At 51.2% G+C, this 15806-nt stretch overlaps 1 protein-coding gene across 3 annotated transcripts in view; it reads right to left on the reverse strand.

The window, feature by feature from the left end:
* C14H10orf90 (chromosome 14 C10orf90 homolog) overlaps nt 1-15806 on the reverse strand; it is a 202075-nt gene that overhangs the window by 166456 nt on the left and 19813 nt on the right. For all 3 annotated transcript variants that reach the window (XM_032313522.1, XM_032313521.1, XM_032313519.1), the window contains exon 2: nt 15311-15383. In XM_032313522.1, the coding sequence (XP_032169413.1) occupies nt 15311-15383 (73 nt within the window). The remainder of the gene's footprint in view (nt 1-15310; nt 15384-15806) is intronic.

The raw sequence follows: 15806 nt of genomic DNA on the forward strand, positions 1-15806 counted from the left end.
ATTGTTTATGCATCAAGCAATAATTTTGCTTATTTGTCTGTCTACTTGATTTTGGTCCATCCTGAACCTCTAGAATATAAATTTTAGGAGGGCAAGTTTGCTTGGTGCCGTGTTCAACATTGCAAACCCCGTGCCCAGCACAGTTCCTGGCACATGCCGAGTGCTCAGTAAAGGGGACGGCCATCCCGATTTATCCAATCTCTATCTTCCAGGCCTTTGAGATCTCTGAACTTCCTGGATGGCAGGGTTTTGAACAGTGAATGATTGAAATGGAAGACAGGTAGCACAAGTACCAAGACCAAGGTGCAGATGTAGAAACAGAAGCACGAAGATTATGAAACCGTCAAGAAGGAGTCACGAAGTAGCGCTTCTGCCGCAGGCCAAGGACTAAGCCACTGCTTAGTGGCAAGAACAGATGGGGCAGATGTCCATGAGGGACCAGACACTGTCCTTGTTTATGTGGCTACAGGGGCCCCAACAGAGCTGGAATTGCCAACATTCTAGGGAGCAGAATCCCAAGGCATATAAACAGGCAAAATTCACATGAAAGAGATGGGATTGGAAACCTTCAAGGGTGACCTTCAAGAGACACCAAGTATCCTGGACTCCAAAACTAGCGGTCCTATAGGTAATCAATGACTAATCAGATTCAGACCCAGATCTGGCCAACTGACCAGGAGATATTACCTTCCCAAGACTCTACGTGTTGTCATGCATCTATTGAACAGCTATTGATTGGGTTCCAGACCCTGTGCCAGGCACTGGGCTGCAATGACACACGTGATGTGTGTGGTCCCTAGACACGTGTGGCCCCAGACCTGTGGGCAGCCAGCATTCATCGTGCATTCACCAAGGGCCAGGCACAGGTGCACTTAGCATGAATGTGCCCCACTGCATTAACTCCCATTACAAAACTCAGAGTAGAACCCCATCTTAGGGAAGAACAGTTCAGCAACCTCATATGTAACTAGACTTCTTTGAATCGCAATAATCTTATCTATTGAATGGGCAGAAAAGTACCTTTGCCATGGAGTGAAAAAAAAAAAAAAAGAGCACAAACCCTGTCCATGCCCATTGCTAGATGCATCGTTGGTAGATGGATGCTGGACTGCTTGATTGTTGATTGCTAGAAGCATCATTGCTAGACGGATGCTAGAGTGCTAGACTGCCGCATGCATTGTTGGTAGATGGATGCTGGACTGCTAGATTGTGAGGTGCACCATTGGTAGATGGATGGCGTTAAGAGCTCCAAGTCCCTGCAACCCATAGCCCTCCCTTTTCAGAGTTGAAGTTCTCACCTCTAGATTCTGAGTTCCATCATTTGACTTGCTTTGGCCTGAAGACATTCTTCTGCACTTCGGTTTCTGTCTTGTCCGCGGCCTTCACCTTGGGAGCTTTCCCAAGCAGCCTGCTTGAGCCACCCTCCCCGTGGACAGCCTGCTGACCCCCACCACATAAGCAGGCCCAGACAAGACCAAAGCCAAAGACGAGAACCAGGAGCCAGAATTGTCAACCAGTGCTTTAAGAGCCAAAGAAATGTTTATGCTTCTATGAGCCAATGAGTCTTGGAGATGGTATGTTTTTGGCATGACTATGGTCACGGGCATGTGAAACCTATTGCTGGTGTTTATACCTTCTCTCCCTCTAGGTTCTCTGACAAACCGGCCTTTCTGGAACTCCATGGAGCCTGGTCTGACACCAGGACCTGCAGCCAACACCCAGATGTGGCCTTCACTACTGTCACCCACATGATAAAACCTTTCTGGGAAGGTACAACATCGCAGCTCTGCAGGCATTTTCCATCATCTTCCAATAATTGCCCAGAGACCCATGAGACCCATGAGGTCCCACACGGAATTCTGCTGTTGGACAGGATATGTTACAGAAGCGAAGATGGAGGACGTTCCACAAATTGCCAGGGGATCCCTGGGGAAGGTACAGTAGTGTCTGCCTGAGATAGAGCAGCACCCAGGGCAGGGAAGTCTGCAGACACCTGCTGAAGGGTTCAGAAGCACAGGCCAGGGGTATAGCCTGACCCATCTTTGAGGTGGCCTTCCCAGATGGCCTAGGACAGGGACAAAGTTGGTCACTGCAGGGCTCCTGGCCAAGGAAGGTATGTATAGGGCACAAGGCTCTGGGATAAGTTAGGAGAAGAGCACCCCCTGTCTGGGATAAAGCTGTGGGGATAAAGGAGAAGGAAGCCAATGGGTCAGGCTAAGCATGGCGACCAACCGTGGGGTCACTTATGAATAGAGATGTCCAGCTGTGGCAGACCTGGAGTGAGCCCACAGGTCATCCGGCAGGTTGTCCTTCTATCCTTGTGTTTTACCTCACCCTTCCCCCACTCTTATGGCCCCCAGCCTCACCTTCTCTCTCCTCCTCCAACACGCAGCTCAAATAGAATGCTCCAGAAAGAATATAAGAGCATAACCTGTAAGTACCAGTATATTTTTGGCAGTGGTAGGCATTGAGAGTCTGCAATGCTCATTTAAATATCAACAACAAATAATAAAAAAATTATAAAAGCAAAAAAAAAAAAATAAATAAATAAATAAATATCAACAACAAACATTAGTCACTCAGCATCAGGGAAATGCAAATCAAAACTACAATGAGAGATCTAAACTCACCCCCGTTGTCTCTGTGATATGAGGATTTTGAGAGGCAGGACACAGGGCTCTTGGGGGCAGGGAAGGGAAAAAATTAAACAATATGAGACCGGGGAGGGAGACTAACCATAACAGGCTCTTAATCTCAGAAAACAAATTGAGGGTTGCTGGGGTTTGGGAGTAGGAGGGACGGGGTGGCTGGGTCATGGACATTGGGGAGGGTATGTGCTATGGGGAGTGCTATGAATTGTGTAAGACTGATGATTCACAGACCTGTACCCCTGAACCAAATAATACATTATATGTTAATTAAGAAAAAAAAAAAGCTAGCAGAAAAAAAGGTAACAAATGCTGGCAAGGACGTGGAGAAATTGGAAACCTCGTCTCCCACTGTTGGGAATGCAAAATTGTGCAGCCACCACAGAAAATGGTATGGGTTTTTTCCCCAAAAGTTAAAAATCAGAACCACCCTGGGATCCAGCAATCCCACTTCTGGGTATTTATCTGAGGAACTGAAATCAGGATTTTGAAGTTATACTCACAGCCCCATGGTCCCCGCAGCACCATTCACAGAAGTCGAGATGTGGAAACAACCCCAACAACCCATCCATCAGCGGATGAACGGATAAAGACAATGTGGGAAATGTGCACGATGAGATTCTCCTCAGCTCTCAGCAGGAAGGAAATCCTACCGTATGCAACAACACGCACGGACCTGGAGGACACCAGGCGAGTGAAGCGAGCCAGTCCCCGAAAGACAAACCCTGCACGATTGCACGTCTGTAACATGTGTGAGATGGTTGGATTCCTAGAATCAGAGCCAGGGGTGGTGACGGCCAGGGGCGACAGGGAGGGGAAGATGGGGAATTACTGATCAGTGGACACAAGGTTTTGGTTAAGCAGTGTGCGCAAGAGATCGGCTGTGCGACCCCGTATCCGTCATCAGTGCTCGGCCAGGGTTCATTTAACACATTGTCGCGTGGGCAGACCTTATGTTAAGTCTTCTCACCACTGTAAAAGAAGCTTTTACCAAATGGTTGGGATTAGTGTTTTCTATCTAAGATGACTGCTCCCTGAAATAACGACGCACAGTAGGTGTTATTCCACCATTACAAACGGTGAGACTGAGTCTCACAGAGCTCTGTCAGGTTGTCCAATGTCAAACAGGGAAGAGGGAAGGAGCTGGGATCGCCCAAAGCCCTCGAGTCTCGCCCCCACCCCCACGCTGACTCCAATCTTGTTCCCGAGGGCAGGGACATCATCCTCTGACCCCAACTGTAATTCACCCTCAGACACCCTGCGCTCGGAAACTGCGTACCCAATTCCATCACAGGGCATAGCTTTCTGGAAGCGACGCCCTGACCCCAGCCCTGCCTGCATCCAGAGCTGTCCAGGAACGAGGCTCGGCCCCCTCGGCAGGCTGACAGTCTCGATGTTTAATCACCGCCTGAGACTGTCTCCTCAGTCCCATAAAAAGAACAAATCCACCCGGGGCACACGCAAGGCATTAGAGAGGGCCACGTTTGCAGCTGAGTGAGTGGCTGGAGTCCCGCCAGGGCCGGCATGAAGGAACTGAAAGAAACCACGAGCTGAGGGTCATTAAAGCAAAGCCATTTAATACCGGAAAGGGAAGGGAATTTTAAAAGCATCGACCCATTATACTCTCGGCCACATCCCCTCTTCCAGCTGAAACCCAGGGCGCGCTCCCACCCCTTCTCCCTTCGCGGGGCCAGGGGCCAGCCCTCCACCTGCAGAAGCAGCCGCTGAAGCTCAGAGGCACCCAGAGCTGCGCCCTCGATGAGGCAGGATTTAGGAACCCGACAGCCGATCGATAGAGACACGGGGGAGGGCTGTGGGTGGAAATGGCCTGTCCACGGTGATAACCTGCTCATTCCACGGGGCTCCGGGTTAACGATGGGCAGCCTCCACGCTCAGAGAGGAAGCAATCAATCTGTATCCAAATGCTCCGTGCGCTCCCCCCCAACCCCACCCCACCCCTGAGTCCTGCGGAGGGTGGTTTTCAAATCCTGCTCCGAGGCAGGCAGCCTGGCGGGACCTGCAGACCCCCTCCCGGGGGACAGGACCCCCCGCAGCCAGGGCGCCTCTGTTCGGTCTGTCTCCCAAACTGGCTTCCCACGAGGTTCCATCTGAAGAAAGAGCTCCATTTAAAAATAGCCTGAGCCGCTTTAAGGAAACTCAGCCCTCTGCGGTCATGGTAGCTTGGGGAGAACAGCAAGTTCTCCTCGGAAGCTCTTAAAATAAGATTCGGGAGCTCGCTCCTCAGCACAGAGGTCAGGCGGCGCTGGCAGATGCCAGCCTAAGGCCGGAATGTTCCAGGAGGTTTCATAAACATAAGGTCTCCTCCTGTGCCCATGGTAGGCACATGACACGAAGCCGAGGCCTTTTCCAGAACAACGGCCTCTTTGAACGCAGAAGCCAGCTCCTACCTGTCAAATTATTCCAACACAGAAACGCAGTTTTTACCAGGAAACACCACGTCTTTGCACTCCCCTGGAAGCTGGAATGGGGTAGTGACGCTGATTTTCTTTTTCTAGCAGCTGTCACCCTCTGACTGCGAGCTCCCTCTCAGCTGGGCATGGGCCACCCGCCCCCAGCCCAGTACCACCGGCCCTGAGGGCGAGGGGCCGCCTGCACCCGCACCCAGAAAGAGAGAGAGACCGCCGGCAGGAAGCAGGAGAGGAGGAAGTGAGTCGGGAGACACTGTGTTCCAAAGCAGGTGCTTTGCAAGAACCATCTTATGGCCAGCACTGGTATATTTACTGCATGTACCAAGAGGTCAAACGGGCAGTGGGGGTAGATGGGGTTACTCTGTTCGGGAGGCCCTTTCCTCCGCTCAGCCACAGTCCAGCTGCCAGAGAAATTCTCCTCTCGTGCTGCAAAGCCGGACACTAACAGGACCATTATGTTCAATAACATGAGAAGCTTCAAAAGCACATTTAATTCCACGCATCACTTTCAATTTGGGCTGCCTTTATTTATGTACTTATTTCTTTTAAAGAATCTCTTTTTTAGATGGCCAGCTGGGCACGAAGCTACTCAAACCTATAACACGTCAGCTCATGGGGTGCCTGGGTGGCTCAGTGGGTTAAAGCCTCTGCTTTCGGCCCAGGTCATGATCTCAGGGTCCTGGGATCGAGTCCCAACATTGGTCTCTCTGCTCAGCGGGGATCCTGCTTCCCCTCCCTCTCTGCCTGCCTCTCTGCCTGCTTGTGATTTCTCTCTCTGTCAAATAAATAAATAAAATATTTTAAAAAAACAAAAGACCTGTAACACGTCAGCTCTTCAGCAGGTCCGTTCTCTCCATGCCCTATTCACAGAATTTCACACAATTTCACTGCAACACGCAGCACTCAGCGCGGCCGGGCTCACGGAGCTTGGGGTGAGGGTGGCCTTTTATTTGCAACCTTTCCCTAGTGACATCAACCCTTTGGAAGGAGTGTGGGACTTAGACAGTTATTTTGTAAATGTTCTTTTTCTCTTGGGGGCTCTGGACATACAAGTAACAGTAAGGATGTAGAAACCGATGGGCTTCTTTAACTTAAGGCAGGTGAACATCCCACCAACAATCGTGTGTCAGCCCCCCGGCCTCAGGGCTCTGCGGCAGGCAGGGGATTCCACCAGGAGAGAGATGGGTGACGTCTGACGAAGGAGACTCAGAAACCGGGGGCTGGAAGGGAGCGTCGCACCAATTCTGAGAGGAGGAAGAAGACAGGGCGGAAAGGGGCGCGTACACAGTGTCCCAGAGTGTCCTCTTAAAGTCCTTCTAAGTCAGCCCCGGGGATGTGCCTGACCCCCGTCCCCAGGGCGCTCCAGGCTCCATAGGTGACTTAGCTCTTTCTTCCCCCCGCATGGTTCATCTCCCCCAACAGCTGCTTACGGCACTCCTAGCTTGGTAACAGGGGCTGGCAGGCAAAATCCAAGCTCCCGAGCAGCTCACGGTCTGGATGGGGGAGCGGGTGTTTATCAAGTACAAACAAATACCACGTGCTCATCACCCGTGCAGCCAGGAGGAGGAGGGAGACTCCAAGAGCCTGGAGTAGCACTGGTCTTGAGATCAGGGATTCTTCCCTTGGACGTACGTGTGAGACTCTGTAGCCTCGGTCGCTTAGGGGGGAGGGGAAAGGCAGCCTGGTGGAAGCGAAGAGATCAGCTTGCACAGGGCCCCACGGAGGAGGCACACACGGAGAACGGCGTGGAAGAGATGGCGAGAGAGGGAAAGAGGGAGCTCAGGGACTGGTGCCCCGAGGGCCTCTCAGACCATAGAATCATCTTCACCAGCAACTGAAGGACGTGGAAGGACTTGAAAGGAGGGAAAAGCAGGGCCCCCCAGCTCGTGCTGGCCGAGTAGGGACTAGACGGAGAAAGCGTGGACGACTGCAGCAGTCCAGACCAACACGGCAGCAGGGCTGTGTCTCAGAGATGATTAGGAGTAAATCAGAGAGACGTGGTCATGGACTGGACGTGGGGGTGTGGCAGGGGCAGAAAGACTCTTAGGTCTCCTGCTTGAGCATCCACATGGATGGCGGTGCCGTTCCCGAGATGCAACAGCCGTCTTAGCTTAGCGAGATATTAGAGCTCCACTGCATCTCGTGCCCAACCTGAACCCAGTCTAGAACCTCGTTCCTGCCTTGCTGGGGAATGAGTTCCTGGCTTGCCTCTGACTCCTGTACCTGATGCTGGGACCCTAGGCACTCTGGGCAGGACCTACCCTGAGTCCGATGCAGCCCATTTCTCTCTCCACGTGCCCCCGCCCTACATTCCCAGGCACCGTGATGTGCTCCTCCATCTGAGGACACTGTGTCCTCTAGGTGCATGTCCCCACACTGACCTCGTGCCCAGCTAGAGTCCACACCTGGCTGTCACCACGCTCTCCGAAGCTGAGTCCAAGCTCTCTCTCTGCCTCCTTGCCCCAGCGGGTGCGTTAACCCCCAGCTCCCAGACCAGGTCATTCTGCCCAGTCCTCCACATCTTCGCTCCCCCCACGCCAGGCCCTCGTGGTGTAAGGCCTACAATTGAGACCCCATACTGTGTGCTGTTTTGACATCCGGTGAAACTAAGAAGGCTTCGTCTGGCCAAATGACAAATTCCCCTTCCAGCCCTGCTCCCACAGACAAGAGCCCGGCCACATAACCCTCCTGATCACGGGGAGCAGGAGCAGCTCCTGTTTGTCCCTGAGCTGTAGCTTCGTTTCCCTTCCGACTCATGGAATTACTCAAACAATCCTATTACAGCCTCCCACAGGAGGCAGGGGTCACCCCCCACACACACACAACAGTACAAAGCCTGCACTCGTTCACTTTGTCCTGCAGTGCAAGCCTCATGTGGCCCTGCAGGTGACAGGTGGCATGCTGGGCCCCAGGGCTATGAGCTGTATGTGACCCATGAACTGCCACTGAGTCACCTGCCAGGAGTCAGGCGTTGTGCCCGGCCACGGCCAACACACGGGGGCCGGAACCCCTCCCTGACCCACAGGACGAAGTCGAGACAATTAAAACAGCCCTTATCGAAGAGCTCCGTGCTGAGTGACCCCTACACGTGAAGGAATGACAACCCCGTTCATTTCTTAAAAACACAGCAAACTCCCAAAGACCCACAGCGGCGGTTCACATGAGATGCCAGTGACAGCTTCCTGGGCTCCACACCCACAGACTCCGCCGCTGCAGGCCTTGGGGGAGCCAAGAGACTTGTTTCTGGCTCAGGCTCCATGGAGTCCTTGGACGCCCTCTTCCACTCGGGCACCGTTGCTAGAGCAGAGCAGGTTCCCCGCACCATGATTTCCATAAAATCTTGTCTCCGTGCTAGAGAGCGTGGGGCTGCTGCTTAGCCACGGGACTCGGGCTTCTGGATGCCCTCGGGCTTCTGGAGCACCAACAGGTGCTCCTTTCCAGCAGAAGCATGACGCTGGATGCCTGTCTCTCAGACCCAGTCCCTTGGTTCAGGTGAGAATACTGATACCCACAGAGGCCCGCCCTGATAGCCACGGCAAGGCAGAAGGCCTCACATGCTTCGGGGAAGGTGAACGGACATGATGAGTGGTCCTCCTCGTCCTCCTGAGAATAAGAAACAGCGGCCCTCACGGACCCCTACCGGTACCCTGTCTCCCCCAGCAGCTGATTCCCACACTTCTAGACGAGCCTCTCTTGCTTCTCGGTACCCAAGAGGCAATGACTAAGCTTCTAGGCCTTGGAGAGGAGACGGTTAACTCTGGCCAGGTGCACGTCTTTCTGACACAGAGCTACACAGACTGGCAAATGAGCTCTTTGCTTAGCCCATTATTTTACCTATTATTATTATTTTTTTTAAAGATTTGTTTTTGTTTGACAGACAGAGATCGCAAGTAGACAGAGAGGCAGGCAGAGAGAGAGAGAGGTAAGCAGGATCCCCGCAGAGCGGAGAGCCCAATGCGGGACTCGATCCCAGGACCCTGAGATCATGACCTGAGGCAAAGACAGCAGCTTAACCCACTGAGCCACCCAGGCACCCCCAATTATTTTTAAATTAGCTTACGACCAGGGATGGATGGGTAAAGATGGGGCCAGAGGCAGAAATTCATGTCAGGGGGAAAAGTTGCTTCTGGCACTATGTATAAGTGATCACAACAAAATGGAGGGCCAAGACCCAGCAGCCACAGGCAGAATTCAGGAAGGGGCTGGAGCATAATGGTTCTCCATCAGGAGCAAGCAGGGAATTGTGACACACCCCTGTGACAAAGCCACTTGGTCTCTATTTGCCCCAATGATGCTCTACGCAAGTCGGCACAACAGACCCCAATGTGTCCCTTTCCTCTTTCGCAGAAAAACAGGAATAAATGTCCTTTCTTCGTGGATGGTCAGAGAAGCGATGCTGCCTTGTCCCACCTGGGCCCTGGACGGAGTGGGCACCAAGCAGCCCAGGTAGGAGCCACCTCGGTGGAGGGAGGCTTCCATCCCCCTCCACAAAGGAAGCTGAGTAGCAGAACAGGAAAAGCACTTGAAAGAGTCTGAGAGAAACCCAAAGGCAGTTGCTTCCCTTCACAGGCTCTCAACTGCTGTCACAAGATCCAATTCCCAGGCTGCTCTGCACACTCTCCTGGGAAACTCAAGGAAGGTCCCTGGAGATAGAACTGGCTCCACATGGGTCCTTCAGAAAAAAAATCCTGTGCAAGCCAGTGAAGAACTTGCCTATGCTGGTCCCTGACCTTGGGAACATAGAGTGAAACAAGGTCCCTGCCCTCCAAACCAACAGTCTTGATGAGACAAATCTACAAGGGAAACAAGGCAATGCAGGAAGGACTCTAATTCTGGAACAAACAAAGCCGTAAGCACCAAGGATGGGCCAGTTGCATCAGGGAATGCATCTGACAAACGGAAGGATGTTCACACTCGAAAGATCTATAAGGTGGTTTCAGAAGAGTCCCCATAGGCAAGGAGAGTGATGGGCAAGTGTAGGGTTGGATGTGGAGTGGCACCAAATGCTGTGCCCTCTGACGACTGGTGTGATTTCTAAGCAGAGAAGTTACCCTGATTAAAGCTACTCCTAGACCCTGTCCCCTAGATGACTTCTCCTCATAGGCCGGGAGGGATCTGTAAGAATGAGGCAGATGGTGATACAACATGATCAAAACGCCTCCTGCATTAAAAAAAGATCCACATGTTTCTGCCTCGACAATTAGAGCCTGAATAAAAACCAGGTTTTTCAGGTAAAACATAAATATGGGGTCCCCACTAGACTTTGTTCATAGAGAAACTGCAATTACAGATTGCAGAAGAGAAACAAAATACAACTTACATCCTCTCAAGGTGGTTTTTAAGGGGTAACAGACCAACCCTTCCTTGAGGGATAGTCAAGGGTATGTGTTGTGTCGGGAGCTGTTTGACTCGATGCCGATGAATGTGAAAAGGTATGGTTATGAAGGGAGCAAATCACTGCTCTTATAAAAGCTGGAGAAGAGAAACAGTGACCCTCGAGTTTTAAGTGAAATATAATGACTCCATCCCACTCATCAATCAAAGACCCACCCTTTAAAAACTGCCAGTTATAAAGGTCGGGCTTAATTGACCAGGAGGAAGAAAATTTTATGCTGTCCCACCTTCCTTCCTAAGCCAAGTGAATTAGTAATTAAAATTTCCCGGTGACCTTCATCAATTACTCTTCCATACATTTCCCGTAGAGGATGCCCCAACAATGGCTTAACGAAGCATCTGGACCTTCAACCGTTGCTCAGTCCTTAGATTAAGCAGCCTTGTCTGCAGACAGGTAGCTCAGTGATGGCGGAACCAGTGAAAGGAATCTTTTTATAACACACAGAATGGAAATTTCAAAGCGACTTCCTACCTTCCTCCGATTTTGAAAACAGATGTGAGTTTGGGCAGACACCGTCACCCCTCCTGCATTTTTGTTCTCTTTTGGTGTTTGGATCCTATTAATCACTGCAATCTGAAGTTTCACACAGGCCAAGCAGATGCCAAAGGTCTTGCCAATGGGACGATTTTACCATGAAAACTCGGCTCCCTGCCCTTCCCACTCTTGGAATTTCCAACGTCAGAGACTGTGGGTAGTTGCAGCGTGCAGGCAAAGGAAGCAAAAAGGAAAATCCGGAGACGATGCTCCTTTCCGACGTCGTGCATGAGCACTTCAGCCCTGTTTGCACCAGATACTCCCCTGACCTAAGCTTCTGCAACAGGGGCGTACCCCCCACACTGCTGAGTGCTAGAGTGGCCCATAGAGATGCAGCGCCCAGAACCACGGTTACCGGAGAGCAAAATTAGACCTGAGCAAGTAGAGAGACTTCTCTAAAGATAAAGTGAGGACAAAGCGACATGAGGACAAAGTCGGCCGTGCACGGAGTACCTCACCTTAGAAAACAAACCCCCGACACCAGTGTGTCCCAGGACAGCGCTGCTCGTCCCTGTCCCCCGCCGCCACCCCACACACGTGGGCTCCTCAGGTTTTGAAGCTTCGTCCTCTGTGCACCCCACTCACACAATTTCTTTTGTATTAATCCCAGCTGTTCTCAGGGCTTCTCACACCCTGCCTGGAAATAATGGTTGCATCGGGCTCTACAACCCTAACCCGTCTTCAGATCACAACACGAAATTGCTTCCTGGCCATCTAAGGCAGGTGGCCTCTCACGAGGAGAGGATGCAAACCCCACAAATTCAGGATCCCCCCACGAGCACCCCACCCCGACTCTATGAACCTCCTGGACCCTGAATTCCCTACCCCACGAATGCCAGCACTCTCTGCCCGGAAACATCTTTCAACCTCCCCTTACTGCAAATGTTTTGTCATTTCCCCAGCGCGCCAGCGATCTAACACCCCCGCTCCTGCACTGGACAAAACCCTCATCACCTCCTGCCTGGACCGGCACACCGAGGAGACGTCCTAGAACGTGGGTCAGGTCGTGCATTCTAGGAACTCAATATTTACTGAGTCCTCTTTGGCTTCTCAGTACAGATTGAAAACAAATAAATAACTTATTTTATTTTAGCTCAACACAATTCAAAGGCTTTCTAAAAATTCTAGCAGTGGGAGCAGGTCCTGAACCTCCTTCAGAAAGTAAGCCCCTCTTCCATGGGGCCGTATGGGGTCAGCCTCCTCTGCAGAGACGACCCCGCTTCTGCATGGGAAAGAGTCGGAGGCCTTCCAACATCAGGAAGAACCTGGACAAAAGGACCCACTGGTCCTTCCCAGACTTGAGATTCTGGGAGCTGACATCTGCCTGGCCCGTGGGCTCCTTCTGGAAGAACTGCCCTGCTAGCCAGGTACGCAGAGGATCAGATCCTCAGAAGCCACGTTTCTAACATTTGACCTTGGCTCCTGACCTGAGGTGACTGAATCAGGACAGAGCCTGAGAAGGCGATTTGACAGACACAAGCGGCAGGCGCAGGCAGGAGGCATCGAGCCCTATTCCAGTAGCTCCAGGGGAGGGCCCACACATTCTCGCTGCCAGAGCCCACGGAGTCCCCTGGGTTCTGGGGCTTTCTGCAACCTGATGGAGCACCTTCCACTACGTTCACTGGTTTCCTAACCATGGTTTCTCTTGTGTGTGTTTCTAGTCCTTGTGACACCTAATTTGATCTAAAACTCTGCTCTCTCGGGGCCCCAAGGCCACAGAGAAGACCGATCCAGGTTTCACCTTGTGCCGGGCCCCTCTCAGGACGGTGGGGCAGGGACTCTCATGCCCGAAGCAAACTCCTGCTCTTCCCCGAGCCACCAAACTGGACCACAGAGAGCCCCGAGGGCACAGGTGGCTGCTTGGGCCAGTTTTCAGAAAAGAAATGTGTCCACGCGACCTCCTCGACCTAACGAGCCAGGCTCCTCTGAGCCTCCGGGGGCCTGTCAAGTCCAGTTTTAGCAAAGAATGCTGCTGAGCCCAGATTTAGAGAGAACCCCTCTGAGCCAGTTTAAAGGACTTTCCCCCACCCCTGACACCAATCGAGCTCTCCCTGGTAATACTGTAGGCACCGAGTCCCCCACAACGACCGGCGGCAGACCCCGGACTGCCCCGGCTGCCTTCAGAGTTGAGCTCAGTTCTCCACTGGGGTTGATTCTGTCCTGCAGTAGCTCCCAAGTCTGGTCATTTTGAGACCAGTTAACAGGGTCATTTTTCTTTAACAGATGGGAATGGCCTTGCAGCCAGACACACAGAGCCTGGACGGCCCCCCGGAGTGTCGCCAGCCGGGGAAGCAGGAGCCTGACTCTGACAGACACTTGCCTTGGTCCACCCAGAGTCAGGCTTCTCCAGGAACTCGATGTGACGGGGCCTCACCCTTGGGCTCTGTCCTTGGCCTATTTAGTCCACTTTTAGAAAGAATCCTGCTGGTTTCGTTTAGAAAAAAAATCCCCCACCCCTGATATCTGATCAAGTTCCTCCTCCCGCACCTGTCAAGCCAACTGAGCCCCTCCCTTACCTTGTAGACTTTTTCCATCCATGGACCCCCATCCTGCTCCTTGGCGGTGAATTCCTACTTTTCCTTATATTCGAAGGGGGGGCCAGACTCTCTTCCCTCCTCGAAGACCCCACGTAGTGGTCTCCCTGAATAAGATCTCTCTCTTTCACCCTCTTTAATCAGCGTTATGAGTGATTTTTTTTCTTTAACAACTGCTTGTCTCCTATACAAGAATGCCCGAGAGTTATCACAACCTTTAAGTATGTTTCTACAATTAAAACTTGGAAAATACAGATGTAAAAAGAAAGAAAAAGAAAGAAACGAGGCAAGGGAAGCGGGGAGGAGAGGGAGGGAGGGAGGAGGGAGAAGCCGGAACGTCCGCATCTCCTCCAACGTCCGCATCTCCTCCAACGTCCGCATCTCCTCCTCACCTCCTCGCCCGGGCGTGTTGGGCACATCCCCTGCAGCCCGGACGTTAACCTGGGGCCCCTGGGCCAGCACGTGTGAAGTTTCTGAGTCATTAAGTGGCTAAATACCTCGTGAGCGGGACGTCCACCGCAGAAGCGCCCAATTAGGCCCATTTCGAGCTAAGCTCGTCCTAAGGAAAAGCAGACTGACATGTGCACACCTAGGTCACCCGGGACAGACTGTTCTCTCCACGACCTTGAGTGCTCTGAGGAAAATACGACATCCTTCTCAACGTCCCCAACCCCCACTGTGGGGCATGGGTGGGCAGACCCGCTTCACGAGCTTGCCATCAGGCCACCAGAAACACCTGCCAGGGGACTCATGTTCTCACCACAAGCAATTTCTGGGCTAGGTTTTCAAAGGGTCCAAACAAAATTTTTGACACTATTAAAGAATAAGCTAGAAACCATGTTTTGGGGCTCCAGGAAGGATCAACTCCAGGAAAGCTTCTTTCAAATCATATCCTTGTCTTGGGCTGACTGTGTCCATTACAGAGAGTTATCAGGTCCCTGATACCTTTGATATCGGCGGGCAGTAAGGGGTAACGGAAGAGAGAAGCTATGTATGTGTATAATCACACACACACACACACACAAGCATGCACATGTACACATGGATATTTTTCATTGAAACCAAGTCACCTGCCACATTTACAAATTAATAAGATGAGGATGAAAAATAAAATTTGGTCTATGAGAACATGCTTTTAGAACTTAGTTTTTGCTGGAGTCCCTGAATTGAAATACTCTGTTAAGCTCAGTCTTTTTACAGTGTCATCAGAAAATGGGACCTAAACTACCATCTGATTCCTCTCACGGACACGCGAAAAACAAGCTTGTTTCCACACCACTTATATTAACAAACTTAATAAAAGTTATGAACTGTAACCACCTCGCTGGTGTGGGAACCATGTAGGGGCTGTGAACTGAAGCTTCCCGACAAATGATTTATGAAGGCGCAGAGACGATGCTTACACTTAAATTGTGGCTGCTCTGTTGTGAGAATATTCCGTATTTGTCCCATTACTCATTCCTGGCGGAACCCTGCACCACGTTGGCCCGAACCCCCACCGTCTGCAGCAATCTTGGGTCCCAAACGCACTACCTGAGGCAACCGATATTTCTTCTGCATTGTTTGCTTTTTCAGAGACGGCCAACCTAAAAGCCTGGGTGTTTAGAAATTCAAATCAGCTTCAAATCTTGTCAGAGCCACTGAGCTATCATCTTGGGGTGGGGAGAGATGAGGCTCCAAAGCACATTTCGTTATTAATAAAAATAAAAGAGAGAGACAGCAAATAAAAGCTTGAATGGGAATGCCACCCGGTCAAGCCCAGCTCGTTACCTGCGTTTGAAAGACCTTCATTTCTTTCCCAAGCAGAATGATCTCTGGGGGACGAGAAGAGCCGACTGTGGATCTGGAAGATAAACAGAATCCTTCCCAGTTTTATATTTTTATTTGCCAGATATAAAATCTTCAATAATGTGCATTATCATTTTTAAAGCATCCAGAAACGTCTCTAGAATCTCTCCCATCTCCTAAGAAAGAACTCGGGTTTTAATGAAGACTTATTTCCATTTTCTCCTGTGTTAACTCTGCAAATGAATAAAGGGTAGGTTTCTGACGATTTCAAAATGCACAAGGAGGAGGAGGGGAGGGAGAAAAACCATAATCACCTAATGCGGATTTTGCCGTGGATTTTGCCAGTAGAGCAAAGGACCACATCTAATATTTCTTTTCTCTCCCATCATAATGCTGAATGGGTGTTGAGCTAAAATTGGACATTCAATAAATATTGATGAATTGATTAACCACAAGCAATCAAATTTCAGGAATTAGC

This window comes from Mustela erminea, chromosome 14 (genome assembly GCF_009829155.1).
Source record: "Mustela erminea isolate mMusErm1 chromosome 14, mMusErm1.Pri, whole genome shotgun sequence".
In the NCBI taxonomy this organism is placed as follows: Eukaryota; Metazoa; Chordata; class Mammalia; order Carnivora; family Mustelidae; genus Mustela; species Mustela erminea.